The following is a 20,988-nucleotide window of genomic DNA, read 5'->3' on the forward strand; positions in this document are numbered from 1 at the left end:
CTCACTTTTCTGATGCTTCAGTGTCTGTAGAGTTTTACTTTGGCTCCTGTCACAGGGAGCTTTATTTAACTATTACATCAGGAAGTTAGTAAATATTGTGTAGGTTTCTTCAGTTAAATGCAAAAAGTGAGAGAAAATCATCTCTCAAAGTGCAAGGCATCATCTCTCAAGCTTTGTGCTTAGAAGACAGGAGCCTGAGAGAGTGTCCAGCCTTAATATTGCATGGTGCTGATAGCAAATATCTGCCACAGCCATTCTACATTCTACAGTGGTCTTGCTACTTCTTGTATAGTAATGTGAAAAATTGAATATCTTCATCTGTGGTCATTTTGACCATGCAGTCTCAAAGCAGGTTTTAAAAAGCATGAAAAATCTGATGCTGTTGTTAAATCTCGTCCTATTTCATATTTTTAATACCTTACTAGAATTTTCTTAGCTATATTGGAAATTATGCCACATTTTCCATTAATCTTAGAGGCATGTATACCTAACTCTACTAAAAAGCTTAACAATTCTAAACTTTCCCCTCTAAACATTGCTGCAGTGTTCTGTAAAGTTGGATTGCTGGTACTTGCTAGTGTATATAAGGCAGAATGGTAATTAGGTAAATTTATTTGCAGTAGATATTTTGAAATACCACAACATCTTTAATATGGCTACAGATAACTGCAGAAGAATTTCAGTTGACCTCACCAGATTTCATGGGTTTGCTTCTGACATAGCTCTTAGGTACAACAGAGCTACCGCTAAAGAGAGACATGAAAGGTTATTTTGGACTACTGTCATGAATGTAGTGTGAAAGGGAATATAATTGTTGAAAGTGCAGGGAAAATTGTGCATTTGATATGCTTATTCTTTGTAAATGGCATATGAATTCTTAATAGAGAAAAGGAATGCTACCTCCTTCATGAGAAAACATGATTAAGAGTCAAAATATAATTAAACTAAGTGCAGTTGTTGATAACAAACTGATGAAAGGATAACTTCCTCTTAGCATCCTTTAGAACTGCCAAAATTATGCACTTTTGCATACCAAAAGAAATAGATTGCATTGTCTGTCTGCTGCTTTATATACATGTTGTGATATTATCCTTCTGTGATCCTCTGTCAGTCCGATATTTTACAATTGACAATTTTCTTCTTGTATTTTTGTGTTAAAACCGCTACATTTTAAAAGCTATCATTTCTTCCCATACACTATAAAAGGCAGGAAAAAAAAGGTATACATTACTCTGCTTGAGCAGCACTCCTGTTGAATGAATCAGCTAATACAGGCTGTGTTGTACTAATGCATTGGGTCTTGATGCTGACAGGAACATTTTGACCAATGAAGCCATCAGGTGCCTTGGGATCTTCCTGTCCAAGCCTTCAATGTATAAGTGCAATTTATCTCCTTACACAAAGTAATGCAGTTTTATTTCTGCATAGATTCACTTTTGAAACCTAAACTTTATCCTGATCTTGTGCTTATTGAGTTGGTGACAAGCTTCCTGTTTGTAGTCAAAATGTTTAATCTTCACTGTGCTTGTAGTAGCTCAGGATACCTTTATGTGTGCTCATCTTTATTCAGAAAAACAGGCAAGCTTAGCTTCAGATTTCTTCAGTGTCCCTGATGAAGCTGAAATTATAGTGCTACCCACATGACTAATTTGACAAGGATTTTGAGGCTAAGGCTTTGGTAAAGAAGCCACAACCTAAGAATGACCCTGAGATCCTTACTGACTTTAAGTTACAAGAATACGTTAAGTGATAGGTAGCAGTGCATACAATAAGGACTGATATCCCTTGTCTTCTTCTGTAGCTAATTCAAATGACTTTTCTTTTGGGGAACATTAATTTTCTGGACATTCTGAGCTGGCTCAGGAGCTGATTATGTTTGCTTGCTTCTTTTATGACTGTAGATTGACCAAGTTATTCTCTTTGGTAAGTCCTTTTTGTATGCTTTAAAGTGTTCCTGTAAAGTCTATTTGTAAAACAAGCCTTCCATAAATCAGGAGAAATTAGTTCTGTTTACAGCTCCCTCACATAGAAATGAAGGAAAAGTCACATGATACCCGTGCTCAGCAATGGCATAAATGGAAGACTGAGGATTTGCAGTGCCAGAAAGGCATTAAAATTTCCAGGGCTGCAGCATTATTATAATGAAGGTGTTTCAAAGCCCAGTTAAAGAAGTACTTATGTTGTGACATTCTCCAAAAGCAGGGTATGCCTCGCATCATTTCAAACTTGTTTTTAGAAACTGAAAATTTAATTTGAATATCAGGCTTTCATCCAGCTTTGAAAAAGTAGTTGTGGGTAAAATGAACAAGAATAGGGCCTGAAAATAAGATTGGGAGTAAAACACATTGGACACACCTCTAATTCTGCTGTTTAAATACCTTCAAGTATACGAACAGATCATTAGAAGACAAGGGCTAGGGCTTTTCAAAAAGAACCGGACAATTACAGTATCACAGTATCACAGTATGTTAGAGATTGGAAGGGACCTCGAAAGATCATCTAGTCCAATCCCCCTGCCGGAGCAGGAACACCTAGATAATGTTACACAGGAATGCGTCCAGGCGGGTTTTGAATGTCTCCAGGGAAGGAGACTCCACAACCTCCCTGGGCAGCCTGTTCCAGTGTTCCGTCACCCTCACTGAGAAGAAGTTTCTTCTCAAGTTTAAGTGGAACCTCTTGTGTTCCAGTTTGTACCCAATTATTTGTATCTCAGTATTCTCTTTTATTTTCGAAGGAATTCACCTGTGCTAATGAAATTTTTGGACTGACTTTCTGTGACATTTAATTGATTGAAGAAGTTCACCTTCCCCAATACATAAGCAAAGCAAATTGGAAACTTGAACATAATTCTTTCTGGAAGTGCTTACACTCCAATCCATTTGAAGAAATCTGGCTGAATATTTTTCGTGAAAGGACCAAATTCATTAGGTTAAATGACTTGAAACTTCTCATTCACTTCTACCTACAACTTACGTTTGACAGCACACCACAAGAAATTACGACAAACCATACGTGGGAAGTGGGAAAAATCAAGAGTTCAGATAGTTTAAGATCATGAGACAGAAACTTTTGCAGATATTTCGGTGGTTTCTATATTTAGATCTGGATTATGTGGGTGGTTTAATACCTAGATTTCCTTCCCCACAGATCATCATTGCTTCAACATAACTCCCTTAAAACTAATCAGCATGGCAATACAGCAATGTGTGACCTCATTACGACAGGGGACTAGTGTGTTAGCTGTCACACTAGCTCACAAGATAGTTCTTGTTCTCAAATAAATACAGATAACAGCTCACATCCTACAGCAAGGTGTGTACAGGTTGAAAAAAAGCAACTCAGTTAATTCTGGTGGCCATTTTAAGATAGGCAGTGTATTATTCAGAATTTGTAGTCTGAAGGACTTGAAGCCAAACTCCCAAAACTTTGCTTGCAGCTATATTCACTCAAATTTTCGGCACATCTAACCACAGGGTCAAAAACTGCTGACTACGTGCAGTCAATGATCAACTGCAAAGTAAAGAAGTTTTAAGAAAATTTCTTGGCATTTCACTGAAATATGATGACAAACTAAATCCTTTTTCCAGTTCTCCAAGCAGCATGGCTTCCTTAACTCTGTGAATCATGATCCAGTAATTAAGGATGTAGATAATGCAGATTTGATTCCCTTCACTTCTACATACCTCTTGTGCGATATTAGACAAATCACTTGACTTGTCCGCCTCAGGCTTCATTTGCAATATAGGACAGTATGTTATTTTACACACCAGACAGTTGTTGCACAAGCAAGAATACACATACCAGCTTGAGCATGAGAAGTTCAAAGAGTTTATTTACAGGCTCTGACACCCCTATTCAGAGTCACCCTTTGCAGAGAGACAAATATGTATGAGAGACATATACAATAGAAAAAATGTGGTAAATACTAGCGCTGCATCACTACAACTGCATCATAAAATACAGGGTGAAATTCAGGTATCATATACAGTATTAATTCTGAATTCCCTTGGCTTTAAAAAATTGTTTTCTTAATCTAATGAGTTTGTGTGTGTATGGTATGTGATTGTGCTAATTTTTATGGGATTAGGTATTATTATTTTGGTTTATAGGGGTGTTTGAACCCAAAGATATTTCAAAGACTTTTGTGAACTTTCACCTCCCAAACTAGAGAAGTACACTATTGACATTTCTCTTCACAGTTTGTACATATATTAAAAAACCTACTTGCTGTAAACTAACAGGCCTATACAGAGCTTTCAGGGTTGTGCTGCTCCTGGATTGAAACTCCTCTCCAGTCTATAGCTCAGTGGGACTTCTAGCAGATCATGGAGCTGTTGGAGGGAAAATTTGTTGCGTTTTCACCAACCTTTACTTTCTGTGGTAGCAGCAAGGCAAAGGAGACAGAAAACACACAAAATAATACATGTTATGAAAGAAGTAAAAGGATCAGATAGGTGATGGTAGGAGGTAAAAAAGATTCTCTGGAGAAGTGGTATGTACGGTGTGAGTCAAAACTTTGTGGAAAAGTGAGAGGGGAAGGAGTTCAATAACACAATGAAAAGAAGATCAAGATTGGTAGTGGGAACCTGCAAGAAAATTGGGGGATTTGTGAAGAGGCAAAACATGCATCTCTTTTTCCATACAGCACAATTTTGGGGACAGCCTCTGCTTTCCATTCGCCTCTCTCTCCAAATTGAGAGTTACAGACATATAAGTAGTTACCTTATACCTACTGAATACCATGACTGTCCCTGTGAGTGCTTTTATCTCACAGCCTGAGATAAAGCACATTGTCTTAAATTCTTAATGAAATAAATTTATGTGACTGTGCTTTACTTCATCTTGCTGATGGGCTAAGAGCAAATTCCCCCCATGTTAGTGTGGACCAGCTGACCAGGGGCAGTTTACTCAATTGTGACCATTCAGCCACAGCCGAAGCATCCCATGAAACCCCGAGTGAGGCAAGCCTGGCATTAACCATGATCAGGACAGGGTGCAGCAATCACAGAGTAGAGTTTTAGAACCAATTACAAGTAAGGCCATCTTTTCCCTCTCTGTCACTTCCAAATTATGATTTTCACCCACTTGAAACCATGTTCAAGGAGAAAGGAAGAATAGCATTTTCCTCTAGAACAAAATGCAATTGAAGCTCTGCAAGGGAATATGCAGTGTACCACACTTTATTCTTTTTCATGTTAGCGTTTGTACAGCAGTCCTACTGCTGTGATGGTACAGCGACTTGACATTCTGACATCAGTGAAGAAATTCAGCAGGAGATGTTTACTGGTAAAAGATGGTTCAAACTACAAAGAGTTTCCTGACAGCAGGCTGTGCATTAGAGTTAACCAGAATTTACTTCTGTTGATCTTGATTCTAATCAGAGAGAGGCTGGCTCACATCATGTACACACCTTAAAAAAACCCCCGCTGCGATGCCAGCGCTTGTGCACTAAGCTGGTATTCTAAATGCTGAATGAAGCATGTCATGTTTTGTGTATGAGATTAAAACAGAGAGCCTAAATTTATATCAGCTCCCTTTATTGAAAATCTCATTTTTGAGCTTCCTGAATAGATGTAAGAGGCAACTGTCACTCTTTATCTATGAATGCATTTCTGACAAGCTGTTTCAGCTGGATAACTATAAGACAACAGTCATATAAACCTGCAAATTACACAGGATAAAATGTCCTTGTAACTGATTAGTAATGGTGGTGCTCACTAACAGAATCCATTGAGATGTTTTAGGCATTAACATTGCAACATAGCTTTGAGATACATTTTAGCATTCACTCTCAGAAACTGCGTGTTGCTCACTTACATGCCTGAACCCACAGCAGCATCATCCTGCTAGTTACTTTCTATTATTCATCACAGTAAAGTGTGTTCTGCTTACAATAAACTGAACAGGAAAACCACAAGTGATGCACATATTTCTGTTAGAAATTATTACACAGATGCTGGATAAGCCTGTGGCTGTGTCTAACAAGACACCAACCTTGCTGACTTGAAGTTTTCCAAACAGGAATATCTAGAAGATACAGATACAACTTTGGCTCTTTACTCTTCAAGGTAATAAGAAAGGGATTTGTTGAATAGGTGAAAGCCAATCTCCTTGAGAATCCTTCTGTCACAATAGTATAGATTTTTATTAGTGTTAGTGTGAACCTGACATAGTGTAGGTATGACTGATCTGTTCATCTACTGCTAATGTTCAAGAGAACGTGCTGGGTTCAAAGTTTGAGATAAGTTCTTGGTACTTAATTTTCCTTCCTGCCAAGCAGTGTTGGAAGCATGCCAAGGACACAGTCTGAGGGCCTGGCAATAAGACACTTTTTCTTACTCACAGAGTTGCAAAGGCTTTTTGTAGCAGATATCTTTAAATTCAATAGGAGCTCTAGTAGTGATTCTCTATAACCTGTCCCTGCCATATTTCTTTGTGACTCCATTGACCTTAGTGGCAAAGGATTAGCATAACAGAAGGAAAAATCACAAACATATTTTTTCAGGATAAGAAGGAAGCCAAATAGTCTGACAAAGGCCAAATTCAGAGTTCCTGGGATTTGGCATGATGAAGCTATTCCTGCCTCTCTGCACCCTGACAGTTGCTTAAACATGCTTAGACTCCACTTGTTCCCTCCTGCTATTTCAGTGGATGTGCAGCATTAAAAGTCCCCCCAATATAAATTATTTAGCAAAAATCAAGTTTTTGAAGCCAACTTTAGATGTTATTAGCTTTACTGAATAGCCAGTTTCTGCAGGTTTCATAACAATTATACTTTGTATGGGATAGGAATCTTCTTGTTACAGGGTCAACACACTTGCCAAATTAAGGGTGTAAATTTAAAATATTCTTTAATCCCATTTTGTCTCTTGAAGACTCTGAGTTTCTGTAGCTTCTTCATTTTTATTCTTGATGAAAAGCACCTACGAGCCTATTCAACAGGAAATTACACACAGTTACATGAAAACCCTAAGCATTTTGGACCAGTTTTCAGTACTAAGTTCTGAATGCTCTCAGTGGTGAGTGTGGGAGTTTTGAAGATAAGACCTAAAGTATCCAGCTCTATTCCCCAGCATCCCAATGGAAAACCACACCCTTGATCGTTGGAGCTAAAATTAAAACCCAGTGTTTTGTTTAAATAGTTGTAAAGGCAGCTTAGTCAGCAACATCTGGTTTCTTCCATGGATTGTTGTCAGGGGAGGGATGGCTTAACTTCACTTTTTCACACTTGTTCTTTTTAGTTTCTGCAGTCTTTGACATGGTAGTTTATGGAGAGAGCTCTACTGAGAAGTGACTGTAACTGTGGCTGGCCCTTGATTAGATTAGACCAGGAGAGAGAAGTATGTAGCTATGTTCTGGCCCATAATTAATGCATCTGAGGAAATTGTCTTCTGCTCGTGAACATTCCTTGAGGAAGCACAGATTAAATTTGTTAAGTAAATTATTCACTGCAAATTATTCATTCAGCCCCACTTGCTATTCTGAGATTTCTGCAATATCTAAGGGAGCTAGATCATACAAGGAGAGGCATGGCCATAAAACCAGAGGCTGAAGCATGATTCCTTTCTTGTGCAACATACAAGTCCTATATTAATTAAAATAAACAGACTAACACACTCTGGGATTGTTTAGCATTTGGGAAAGCCATGTGCAGCCCCAAGGTATCCCTGAGTCTCTGGTTAAACTTGGACCAGATTTGTCTGTCGAACAATGAAAAACAATTTGCTAATATGAATAAAGTCTCATTTAATTTGCCATTTTAACAGGTGGCCAGTATGCTAAACTCTTCAATCTACTTTGAACTCTACTTTTTAGTTTTAGCAGAATAATCAAGTATTGAAAGGACAAGTTTACAGTTACGATTTAGACTGGAAATAATCTACCCTTTCAAGGCAAGGTAACTGGATGCAGCCATTGAGGGGATATGGAACTGTTGTGGCACTTGCTATGATGTCGGAAGAATGCACATAAAGTACTTGAATATCCAGGACAATTCATCATGGTCCTTTAATTAAAATTGAATAATAATAATAATAATAAGCTATAAAGTATGTTGCCTTTTATAAATATAACAATGGGGGAATCATTCTCATGGGGTTTTCATAATTATTTTTAAGTGGATAGCCTTTTTCCCCATCAGAATTCTCAGAGAGAAGAATGGCATTGCCTGGGTATTTCAGGATGGAGAAGTCAACCCAAGCCCCATAAAATTCACCTGTAAAACATCTATTGATTTCACTGGGGTTTGGATTAGGTTCAAAGACCAGCAAGGAAAGGGAATAAGTCAGCTGCAGTCATATCCAACAGAAAGCTAAGTATGAGAATTTTCTTTTTAATTCTACATAGATATTCATTTCCCTTTGAAAAATTAGCTTTAAATACAGAGGATATAAGCACCAAGCTTATTATTAATTTTTAATTCAAAACTGCTCCTTTTGAAATGTATTGGTTAACTAAATTAAATGAACTTAATGTTATATATGTTTGATTTTCTTCACTTTGTTACTTTTTAAAACTAGTGTGGGTCAGCCTTCCAAGGGCAAGAACATAATCAGGTCAGCTTTCAAGATGCTATAATTTTTCTGATATGTGGATGAGGAAAGGAAATAGATATGGGTGAGTACTACATCTCTGTATGTAAGAGAAATAGCCTCTTTCTTCCTGTTTAACAATAAATATTCTACAGAAAGGAAGCTCATATATTACTCTTCAGATGAGTTCCCATTTTATTAATCATAAAGATCTTAAGAGTGGCCTGAGATGGGAAATCATAGTCTAATCATCACAGAGTCTGATCTAATATGTTTGGAACAGACTAAAAAGAAAAACAATATAATGCTATGTACATCTATGTAGATAAATAATCAGGTTTAATTACCATTAAGCATGCATATAACTTTTATAACAACATATGGCCCTACTGAATTGCTAAGACTGATTAAATATCCATGGTAAAACCTCCTTATGGTTAGAAACTTAAATGGACTTTTCAGGTGGTGTTATGAGATATAGAAAAAAAGCGTACCTCTCAGAGTTATTATTATTTAATTTTCATTATTAATAAAACAGTTATTATGAACTGTGTTATTTTGTTATTGATAATGCCAATAATAAATTCAGCTCTGTTCTAGATTAGTGTACTTCTCATTAAAATGTGAAGCAAAACCTCTTGGTTAAAGGGCTGAGGTTCAACATGTTCTCCACTGCAATTAAATAACCTACAGAATGGTCTTGCATTATATTTCAAAGAATTTCAGCACATTAACCCCAGTTCCTCCACCCCTTCTTACCAAGCCAGTCCTTAGAAAGTCTGGAAAGGAAAACCTCATTATACCATTAGCATATAATACTTATCCTTTCTTCAATAAGTCTCAGTCTATTCAGTCACCCACCCATCAGAATCCATGTAGGCCTCCAAAACTTTTCTTGAACATTTAAATAAAATTCCAAATAACGAATTGAAAAGGGAATCAATCTGATGACTAGTGACTTAACCCTACCTGGAGTATTCCTATGATAGAGGAAGGTAAGAACAGTTCAGCCAAGAGACTACTTGCCTATTACTCATTGTATCCTCATGCATGCTTCAAAAGTTAGAAGTGTTTCTGGGAATAGTAGGAAATAAAACCTGTGCATTTCTTACCACCTTTCAACCATCAGTTCTTTTTTGGTCTGGATGGTTTCTAGTTTTAGCTTTCCTTGAACCTGGAGTTCAGCCAGATCTAACATTAAAGGAATGGCATAGAGAAAGAAAGGTCTGTGTAGTGAGTATGTGGATTCACAAGGACTTTGGAATTTTTATTTGGTGCAAAAGACCTCCACAGTGGCTTCCTTTTTTAAAAGATGTTTCATCTATGCAAAACTTAGGAGCAAAAGTTGCTTAGAATAGATTTGCTTGAAAAAAAAAATTCTGAAAAAATGTTACCAAAATTTTGAAAAACAAAATGAAAAAATTCACCAAGGTTGTTTTTTTGACACTTACTCTGGAACATTTTCTTGCAACTTACTTAGAAATAGATTTCTTTTTCATTTGTAATGTCAATTAAGATTTAATCAAAGCTCTGTGGGTGGCTTCAAAGCTTGGGGTTTGAAATTGAGAATTTGCCTCCAACTTTCAGCAAAAAATGGGGAATTGTTTATCGGTTTTGGGTTCGTGGGCTATGATCCACAACAAATAAGTTTTACTTAGGATGCTCAAGACTTTTTTTTGTTTGACTTTGGCAAATAATGTCAAACAAAATGAAGTGGAAATTCAAAGCTGTCTTTATACCTCCACTTTCATTTAGCCTCTGGGTTGTTTTTCAAGAGGGTATAAAGGACCTCTGTCACTTTGTTATAAGCCTTCTGTTTGACTTGCTTTTTCTCTCCATGATTTTGTCACCAAATCAAGGACAATAGAGCTCAAAGTGCTGTTTCAAGGAGTCCAAATTCTCTGGTGAATGGCAAAAAAATATTCCACCATGCAAAACATAGCTTTAGAAAAGTTCCCTTCTTCACCAAACAGTGACCTTTAATCTCATTGCTTTTATTGTATCACTGTAAGCTACGAGAGAAATGGAGATGTCAGGGTCCGGCTAGACCACGTACCACAGTGCAGTGCCTGTCTGCTTGGCAATAATATCCCTTGGTCCTCTGAACAGGAGCACACCTTCACATTCAAGTCCCAGCCCAAGTTGAAACAAAGGGTACAGTTAGTGCCACAAGGCTTAATGGGGGAAAATGAGAGAGGAAAAGAGGACAATTATCTTGAGTTTGTCCGAAGTCTTGCTGATGCCTCATGGTGGTGTCATCAGAAGGAGATAAGTTTTAAGGCATTTCTCGCTCCGAACCCTGTCCTCATTTTCAATTCATCTCCTTAGTGCACCGCTCTCTTTCTTTTCCCTGTCATTTCCTCCCTTCTTTCCTCACTCTCTCCCCAAGCAAAGATTTCAGCTCACTCACCCATGTTGCAAAGCAGCTGCGTGAAGTCACATCCTGATAGAATAAGGAAGTGCATAACCGATGTATGCTCGTGTAGTATGCTTTGTTGTACTTAGTTTGGTTACAAGGTAGTAGCAGTTGCATATCAGCTGGATAAACGTGAATTAAAAATGTTGAAGAGAAAACCATCCAATGTGTCTGATAAGGAGAAAAGTCAAAAGCCAAAGGTAAGAATATTGAGTTCTTATTGTCAATGAATAATAACAGTTTTTAAAGGAGGATTTCTTTTTAAATCCTAGCTTGAGGATTTTCTGATGTTCTAGCAAGTGCCCCAGTGCTATAGTATCAGGAATCTATGTGTATATACTCACTTTATAATACCAATGATCCATTTCAAGGAATCATCACTGTGAAACTGCTATAGCTGTGCTAAAGAATCCTGGTACTGGACTTTGTCTACTGTCATGTGTTCTGCATCAGGTTTTTAACAAAGGGGCTCACAAAAATTCCCTCTCTCCCTTTCATCTATGATAAACTGATGATGTCCCAAGAAACAGTGTGAGAATTGGTAAGGAATTATAAATGCTATTAAATTTGTTCCTTATATTAATTTGCTTTTGCATCACCATAATCAAAGGAGGAGAGGGTACTTGGCAATCAGTGTTTGTCATCTTGACTTTTCTGGGAATGGTTATACTTTTAGCCTGAAAGAAATATTCTGAATAAATTGCCAATGGGCTACACTGGACACTTTCCACAATCTGGAATTGCAAAAAGAGAGTGAGAGTTTTGCAAGGTGCATAAGGATGTGTCCTGTGCTAGAAATTGATTTTCAGACCGTGGATTGGGTGCAAAATGACTTTTGTAAGTGTATTGCAAGCCTGAAGAGAAATGGCTACAGCTGGACCTGAGCACTTCAGTATCTGCCTCTACTTCAATTCATCAATGCTGAAAATTTAACTAAGAGATTAGAAAAACTTTATAGTATATCTCTGTTTTCAGTAACTCAGTGTCTCCTAGTTTACAGACCCATCTTCTCATTGTTTGGAAATACACCTCACTTAGTGACTTCTGGATCCTGAAAGATTATTGCAGACACTATTCCAGCAGGAATGTCTTCTGTTTTTACATAGCATTGGCTTCTGAGTATTGTACTTGCAGTTTTAGACTACATTTGTCCATGTATTTGAAAGAATCTTGAATCCGTTTTTGCACAGATTTTTTCTTAATCATTTCACTGGGTTGTATGGTATGTATTTTCTTCTGTTCAATCATAATACTGCCTTTTAATGTCAAAGAAGGACTATAATTAATCTCTAATTACACTACAGGTTAAGCAAGAAATGACCAGGAGACACTGTGGATGAGCTTTATTTTCCTGTCTGTTTAATATTTTTAAAAGCCAGTTTTGGTTACTCTCTTCTTCCAAAGTAAGATATTCCTCAACAGGCTGATTTCCATTTTTTTAGATTTTTTTCTACACAGTTATTCATTCATGAATGCACTCCATGTTATGGCACTGTGGCTTCTCAAATATATATATATGTGTGTGTATATATATGTATGTATATATCATGTCATGGGTTTCATTCACCATATGTATAAAGGAGACATAAAAAGTCTAACCACTTGACTGAGTGTCAAACCCACTGACTTTGCTGTGCTGCTTTATCTTATTGTAACTGTTCACAAAAACGGAAAGGCATTGGTGAAGTGTCTCAGGATGTCTTTCTGCCTCAGTAATGTGCTTTGAGACAATTCACCTACAGCAGTCCCACTTTTGCAAAAAATTTTGTAAACTTTCCATGAGAATGCTCTTGTTGAATGTGCTATTCACAAAAAGGGCATGGAGGGAGACAACCCCATGTTGTACAGAATAGAAATCTTAGATTGTTGTAGCATGTTTTGAAACATGGAAGCAACTAAAATGCTTAAGTTGCTTAATACAGAATGGGGTAACATGGGGCACAGGCCCTTACCTCCTACCAGAAGTTACAGGATTTCACAAGTGACTTCCCTAGATCACTTCCTGGCTGCCCCTGCTCTGCACAGGTACCTCCTCATACTTGCGAAGCAGAATGCCGTTGTCACTGTGGAGGTCTTGGGTTACCTCACCTTGCTTTTAGGCACCTTAGATGTCTCAGTGTCTCCAACACATCCATGCAGGACTGACACATGACCTACGGGAGAGCTGTGTGGCCTGACGTTAAGCGAAAATCAGTTTTGCAACCTTAGGCCCTCAAAGAGAACACCATGAAGATCTGTTCAAGTAACTGATTCTTAGCCACAGTGACCAGTTGTCTTTATCACAATTGTATGAACTTCTGTGCATTAATTCAACTGTTTCACCAAATTTTTTCTTAATCCATTTGGGTGTATTACTTTCTAATGTGAAGAATATCAATATCCAGTTATGCCTTTTGATAAAGATTCTATGAAGGAGTACAATTCAAGGCTGGTGTTAAAACCCTTCATGTGGCAATTTGCTCTCCCTATATAATGCCTCTTGTAGTGGTGTGCAAATAAATGACCAGTGCAGGAATAATACAGATTTTCAGTATCGAACTGCCAGTTCTCTATGTGCAATGCATTTATTTTACTTTATTTATTACTGCGACGCTTAAGGAACTTGTGCAGATGCATTCGGTGCTACCCGGGCAAAAAGTAGCATCTTACACCTCTCGGCATCTGCTATGAAAATGTTGATACTATGCCATGAAATAATAATGTTGTTGTATAGCAGGATTTCTGTAGAGCCACAGTCATGCTAATAACTTCTTAGCATATCTGGCAGCTGTTGTGTATGCATGGATATGCATATAGCTACTGAATGCATTGTATGTAAACTATGGAAATAAACATTCATTTTTAGGAAAAAGAAATCTACACCCAGTTTCACCCCAGACAAAATGGGGAGAGAAATGTGGGAGAAACACTTTCAGAAAATTTTCTATATAAAGGAAAATTCCTAAGGCTTAAAAATACCGTGCTTAATATTGAAGAAATTCAGCCAAGTGATGGGCTAACCTCTCTATTTCAAGCCTATCTAATCTAATCTACCTGTCTATCCAGGGCCTTAAGTGACTTTCTATCACATCAGATCCTATGCACCTTCCCTCGGGGCATCCTCCAAGAGGCAGCTTCCTCTCAGTTCTTCCTTTCAGTCCACAACTGCCCCTTTTTTTTCGGGCCAGACTAGACATGACTTGGTCTATATGGTGTAGCTGTTCTAAGCTGCAGCGTTATTTGTAGGTAGGTGAGGTCAAGCAAACTAGGTCTTGCACCTGGCCCTGAGGTTTGTGGTCATGCTGATGGCTGGAGTCAGCTCATTTCAGGGAGAGCACGTGTCTCATGCACTGCTGGTGTTTTAGTTGCAAAGCAGGAGAGTACTACAGCAAGTGAGGGCAAGGATGCTTTTACTAGATGCGTTTCAGCTATGAGTTTGTGCAGTCTGCACCACCACTCCTTAAGAGAGCTGGGGAGGAGAACAGTTGACTCAGAGGATGAAAGAAAGACCCCTAAAATCAGCTGGATGTTAGCCTCTTTGGCCCTCATGAAGTTACAGATAAGTGTATGGGGAGTGGTATGAAGCAAATTTACAAAGATCGTAAAAAAAAAAAAAAAGAACATTCGAAGAAATTATTCAGTATCTGTTCTTCTGTCGTAGCCTGGCACCATACAAATAAAACACCCTTAAAGCATTTTTTCTCCACTCCGCTTTGTACTGTTTTACACATTTGACCAGGTGCAGATGACAATGGAAGGTGCAAATAATCTGTAAAATATCACCACATTGTCTTGTCCACTTCACAGGAGGTAAACTGCTGGGCAGAGTCTATTCCTTTCTCTCTCTCTCAAATTCCTCCGGACACAGCAAACTTGAGAACTACTTGATAATTCTTGGCTTTACTTCAAGCTGAAGAAAAGATGACTTCGTGCCATTTTATCTGGCTTGACTGAAGGAAGTCTTGTGTCATTATTCTACATGACAGCTGATCTATGTTTATGCTAAAGGTTTGAGACGGTTTTGTTTCCTTATTCTGCTTCCAAATGTGCTTGGTGCTTGAAAATCGTCTTACTCCTGGTAAGACAACTCAGGGTCAATGCATGTGCATTCTGTTTAGGCAAAAATATGTCCAAGCTTCTAATTAAATCAATATTCACTTACTTAGATGATAAACTATTATTTCTTTTCAGGGTTATGAGGACACAGTTGTAAATCCAATAGGAGGAAATATTTTAGTGTGCAACTTTGTTCCCTAATACTATTTTATACCAGTCATTTTCCTTTTCATAAGCTTTAGATGAAACCCTGCCTCCATGTACATCAACATACATTTTTTGCCATAGACTTGATGCCAGGTTTCCCCTTTTTTATATATTCTTCACAGGAGGCCTGATCCTGATTCTGAAAACGAATTAATTAGCAGTGACCCCCTTGACTTCAGTGGGGTTTGTCATCTGAGTAAAGTTTATTGCTTGCCTAACTTTTTGGAGCCTGTGGTGTAGACATATGTTGTAAGCAATTTTTTTCTTAAACAGTGGCTTGTGACTCTCCAATGGGGAACACTTATTAAAGAAAAGAAAATAGAAAATAGGTAAAGCAAACCTAAACACCAAAAAAAAGAATCAAGACATAATTAGATCTTCTGCAGGACAAGATCTGCAGTGAAAAGATTGCTCAGTGTTAATGGATATTAACTAGGATTTATCCTTGAGTAAGGAAAGCTGAGGGTTTTAATTTTATTTCAAAGGTAAAGACCGGTAGAGTTCTGAAAATAGCAAGTTTTATATTCTTTTCTTTCCCACTGAAATTCTGAGTGCATAATCAATGAACCACTGCTAAAATCACAGATGTTAATTTTCAGGACCATGACTGAAGTGATGTTGGTTTCCATTTGCATTTCATTCTAACAATGATGAGATGTGATGAGTTGATGATAAGCTGTTTTCACCGTACTGCCCGCTGTGCAAATTTATGCTTATAGGCAAAGATGACACGTAGTTCTGTCATTAAAGGTCTTTACTGCATTGCCTCTTGAAGAAAGGCATTTGTCAAAATTCATTTGAACTGTGTTAAATAAGCAAAAGTGGATGACAATACCTAGGAAGTAAAGAACCTGGTTTATAGTTGAAATACCTGTGGGCCTTTATCAGGGAAGGTTCAGAGAAAGAAAAAAAATGATACTTGTAATAAGCATGTATGTGTAGACAGGGAAAAAGGGTGACACTTCAGAAGGTGTTCCCTGTCTCCCTCAGGCTTCATAAAAACCTAGAAACTAGAACAAGGTTAGAGTTAACCTTGGGTTACTTTTCTTGTGAGAGTGGAAGGCTCTACAATCGTATTACTTTTCCTCTTACCTCTGGTGGTTTGGGGATTTTTTTCTTCATTTATATTACTATCTTGCTTCTTGATCATCAGACAATTTTTTTTTTTTTTCAAAAGCAGTTTTAGAAAGTTCTTTGTGTCTTCCCATATATGTTAGCAGATCGTTTGTAGTAAGGTCTTGAAATATGAGGAATTTTTTTTTCTCACCAGAAAGTAAGGGTCCAGAGTCTTTGTGGGGAAAGAGCAGCCATTTCTCTCATGCCACTTGCCAGGAGGCTGATTAAGATGACCAGACTCCACATTTTGATGTTCATATCAACACACATGCTTACTGAGGGCTCACACAACTCTTCACTAGCTTGTGTGCCAAAGGAAAAAAAACAACATCTGTGGCCTGGTCCAGTCCTGGCTTATTTTGTGTGTTCACTTGACTACAGCCCATTTAAAATTTTCACCAACTTTGTGCATAATTCAGTAATTTCTTGTTTCTTCCCTGTCTTGGTTTTCCTTCACTAGGCTTAAGTTCGTAATAGCAGAACATTTAAAAACAACTGAGAGCAAATTTCCTGAAGAGAATATTTTCCCATTAATATTAATTTTTCTTAAGAGTATCAAATCTGGTTTGGTTCTATGTTTGTGTTCCTAAGCAAGCAAGAGCATTTCAAGAAGTAAGTCTGAGCCACCTTATCCAGCCATTTTTAGAAACTGGACTGTCAACCACATAATTTATAACTGTGCTCTCTGGTAAATACTGTAGCACAGTTACAAAGGTGACATAAATCAGAATTAGTTGCCTTCTAATACTTTAATTAGTTTCATAGACCAGTTGACTTACTTCAATATTGTGTCTCTAGGAAACCCAAAATACCCCAAGCTGAACATTGCTCATGATACCTGTCATTGCTGGAAAAAAGCAATAGCTGTATATGGGCAGAAAAGGCAGAGGATGTGGCCTACAGTTTTCTGTAAGTTTCAACACTCTTCTAGTAATTTGTGTCATAGCATAAATCCAGAATGATGTTGTTACAAAGTCATCGTTGGCAACCTTATATAAGCGATTCGTGGGTGGCTACAAACACTTCAGCCAGAAGAATCATCCCCTTGATGTGTGGGCAGAAACCCCTGGCAATACCCACTCCAGAAAAGGAAAAAGTTTAAGTCTTCTGGGCCTCTGTAATCACAATATCCTTTAACCTTTATCTTCTGAAAGCTTGCAACAGAGACAGCAGAGTTACTTCAGTTGTTAGAAACAGTTATACTCCCTTACACAAATTAGCAATGTCAGTGTTTTTGCTAGACATTTTGCTGCTTGGCACCAGGCTGCACATTATATATGTTCTCAATATTTAGCAAGTCATATGTCCTTTAAGCCATCCTTATGAAAAACTTTGGTTTGTGTATCAGGTGAAGGTGTGTTGTTCATGTGTTGATATTCCGTAGGAAGATGAATAGGAAAAACCTATGTTTTTCCAACTGAAATCTACCCTATGTACCTGTCTGCTCTTACCATTCTAGCTTTTTACATCTTATTCCACCTACAGTGCATGCAAGAGCATGTTCTTACTTTTTTTCTTCCTCAAATTGAGGCTAAAATTCCATGCTAGAAAAAAATCTTGAGGTTTTTAACTGCTTTAGGGAAGCTGCTTATTTGACTATACATATTATATGTTGTACTGCCACTTTTTTTCCCATACCTCTTTGGTTTATTCCATGAACACACAGAAAGCTGGGTAAAAAATTCCTCTGTACACAGTCTTCAGGCTGCTTAATTGCCAGTCATAACATCTACTGGCATCTTTCTGGTAAGCTGAATGTCAGCAGCAAAGGGTCTGTCACGTCTAACCATCACCCAGCACTAAGGCTGGAAAATCTCTGGGAAGACCTAGTGATCCACCTACTGTTTTGCACCAATATGGCTTCTGGATGGAGTTTTAGTCCCTTTCCTACTCCTTTATGTCTTCATCTTATTTATTATCTTCACAAGAAAAGCCAAGTAACCTCATGCTCCTGTACTTGATTTCCATTGGATGCTGAATGGTTGCTTCCTTAAGAACTATAGCAAGTTCCCCTACTTCATTATGCTGACCTTATTCAGAAAGTGCGGTAGGTTTGCTGTTCTTCAAGGTGTGTTGAAAGGCAAGTGCGACGTAAGGTTACTGGAATACTTGAGTACTTGGCATTAGGTTTTTCTGCAGTGTTTCCTGTGGCTTTTTCAGGGAGAAGAGAATCACTGGAGAAATGCTATTCAGCCAGAAAACATAGAAAAGCTATGGTGCAGTTTCATGCCTTCCTTCTACCATTATGTTTGAGACAGAGATGGAGCTTTGTCACTGACAGCCTGCAGCTCTGAGATAAAGAAATCAGCTTCACTTAGCAACAGCACAGCCAAAAGCAGATGTGTGAAGATGAGATGACAAAGTGGCCAAGACAGCTGAGTGAGCACATTCAGCTCGACTCTGCTGCCTTCACCTGTGCAAAGCAGATGCTGAGCTTTACCACTCATGAGTTGCTTTCAGTTGCCTGTTTTTCTGTTATAGTTCTGCCCATCAGTCTCCTTTTTTAAGATCAGATGTTAAGTCAAAAAACCACTTCACAGAGCTGGAAGGGGGGCGTGCTTCACTGATGGATGAGCAACTCAGAGCCTGTGTAGAGGGTATATGAAATGACTGATGATGGTAGAGCAGGCATTCAGCAGTACAAAGCTCTTCTGATATTGTGTACTGGGATGTTACCATGATTTTATTCCTGTTTCTATAACAGAGCTTATATTTGCTTGATTAATTGTCTCTTGGGAATTGTGGTAAAATGTTTGAAAACTATGTGTTTGAGATTTTAGTTACTATCTGAAGGAATGGGAAGAGGCAATGTGTTCCTACATGTTCATGAAAGTTTAAAACCTTGAAGCTGGCACAATCCCCTTTGTAGTGATAGGCCAGATTTGAGTACAATTTGGAGTATGGACTTGAATTTCAGGTTCAAAGAACACCTAAAAGCCCTCACTGCTCTCTGTGCCTCTGTGCCTCAACTATGCCTGAATTTCACAGAGGTTGTGGGAGCAGGAGAGGGGTGAAAAGCTCAGTCTCAATTTTGCCATGAGTCAAAATGAAAACACAGCTCAAGGATCTAGTACATTTGTTTTTCATGAGATGAAACTGTAGTTTTCCACGAGATGAAACTGTAGTTTTCCACTGAGCTGTGATCACAATAAACCCATGCCACAGAGGTAATCAAACAGAAAGAGGGGAATTGATATGCCCATGCCAGACTAGTACCATTTGCTGTGCCCAGTACTCCCAGTGAGCTGTGATTATATTAATTAATTTCTGGTATGAAAGTGACCACAACAGAATCAGGATGCTATTTTGTCTTCAGACAAGTAGATAAGTTTTTCCTAGGATTACAGTTATAGAAATCCTGCTACAAAGAAAAATCAGAATCTAACACATCATCATTTCTGCGCTAGGAAGCACACAGTGCTAAATCACAAGGAAACCCTGAGCTGGGAACATTCTTTCAGCTTCCATACTGGTCTGAAACAAAAAGCTTACAGAATTTATTTTATAAATCCAGATTCCCAAGGAGCATATTTTAGATTTCCAAGCACATCTTGTTCAAGCATGTCCAGTTTTTTAAACCTGTGAGGCTGCAATGAAGTGCCAGTGTGCTTTCTTCAACTGGAAAATAAGGATAATTTTGGCCCATGGATGGCAGTTAGACAATACTGCAACTCAGCCTTCTGACAAGGGAGGGTACATGAGGGGGAAAAAATGGTGACACTGCTCACCATTTTAAAGGACTCAAAAGTTAAACCACTGTAATGAGTATAGTTTTGGGGTTTTTTTTACCAATATAAAAATAATGTTAAAAAATTGACATATATATTTGATGAAACATGAAAATTCACAGTGACTGATGACAAATACTGCGCTGAATTTTGCTTCTCTGCTGTAGTGCGTCTCCATTAAGGCAATTTCAGCTAATCTCACTATGGTTTCATCAATGAAGTGTAGTCAGGATGTCTGAAGGGAGATAATGAGGAGGGAAAAATTGGCCTATTGTTTGGATCTTATTCTTCAGCTAGTTAGTTTGTTTACCATGCTCTGTAATATTTGTATCCCAATAAATAAGTTCCAGTCACAATTAGTTATCATAACAGATGACTAGCACATCTTTATTTACTTACAAGTTCAAAATTATTCCATAAATAGATCAATTATCTTTGTGTTCTCTTCACGCTGCAAGCCTATACAGATTTTCAGCCCACAGGAACAGTTAACAGTGAGATAGAAACAAGGTGGATCAACAGCATTTTAAAATGTTCTTCCTTTTAGCTAAAGGTTCAAGCATCCATGGAGACAAAGTCCCTAATCCTACATCTTTTTCTCTAAGCACTAACAACCTAAATGCATACTGCAGTCTCAGCAGTCTCTTAGTGCCTTCCAGAATTTCTCCTCTAAAAAGCCTAAGAAAAGATTTGTTCATTATTTTACTCATGTTTTACTCATTTAGGATTACACACTGTATATCTGCCCCACATAAAGATGTCACTATATTACTTTAAAAAAAAAGTTGAGGTTCCAAGAGCCCGGTGGGTTGGAGACTGCTGAAGATGGGAATGTTTATAAGCTGTGTGATATTAACTGCAGCACTCAACCTCAGGTGACATAAAGCATGCAAAAAAGAACTTTCTGTCAGTTTTATTATTTCTAAAAAGGTTCCCCTTGAAAGAGAAGAGTGAC

General features: G+C 37.9%; 1 protein-coding gene across 3 annotated transcripts in view; it reads left to right on the top strand.

Moving 5' to 3' along the window:
• The window catches only part of SAMSN1 (SAM domain, SH3 domain and nuclear localization signals 1), a 155,782-nt gene that overhangs the window by 108,698 nt on the left and 26,096 nt on the right, over positions 1-20,988 (top strand). For 2 of the 3 annotated variants that reach the window (XM_061453793.1, XM_061453794.1), the window contains one exon: positions 11,046-11,147. The exons of the other annotated variant lie outside the window; for it this stretch is intronic. In XM_061453793.1, the coding sequence (XP_061309777.1) occupies positions 11,091-11,147 (57 nt within the window). In that variant the 5' untranslated portion in view covers positions 11,046-11,090. Of the gene's footprint in view, positions 1-11,045; positions 11,148-20,988 lie in introns of those variants that run through there. 3 annotated transcript variants of the gene reach the window in all.

The sequence above is a fragment of the Pezoporus flaviventris genome, unplaced genomic scaffold (assembly GCF_033815535.1).
Source record: "Pezoporus flaviventris isolate CSIRO_AGI_PZ_B2104156 unplaced genomic scaffold, CSIRO_AGI_Pfla_v1 ptg000015l, whole genome shotgun sequence".
In the NCBI taxonomy this organism is placed as follows: Eukaryota; Metazoa; Chordata; class Aves; order Psittaciformes; family Psittacidae; genus Pezoporus; species Pezoporus flaviventris.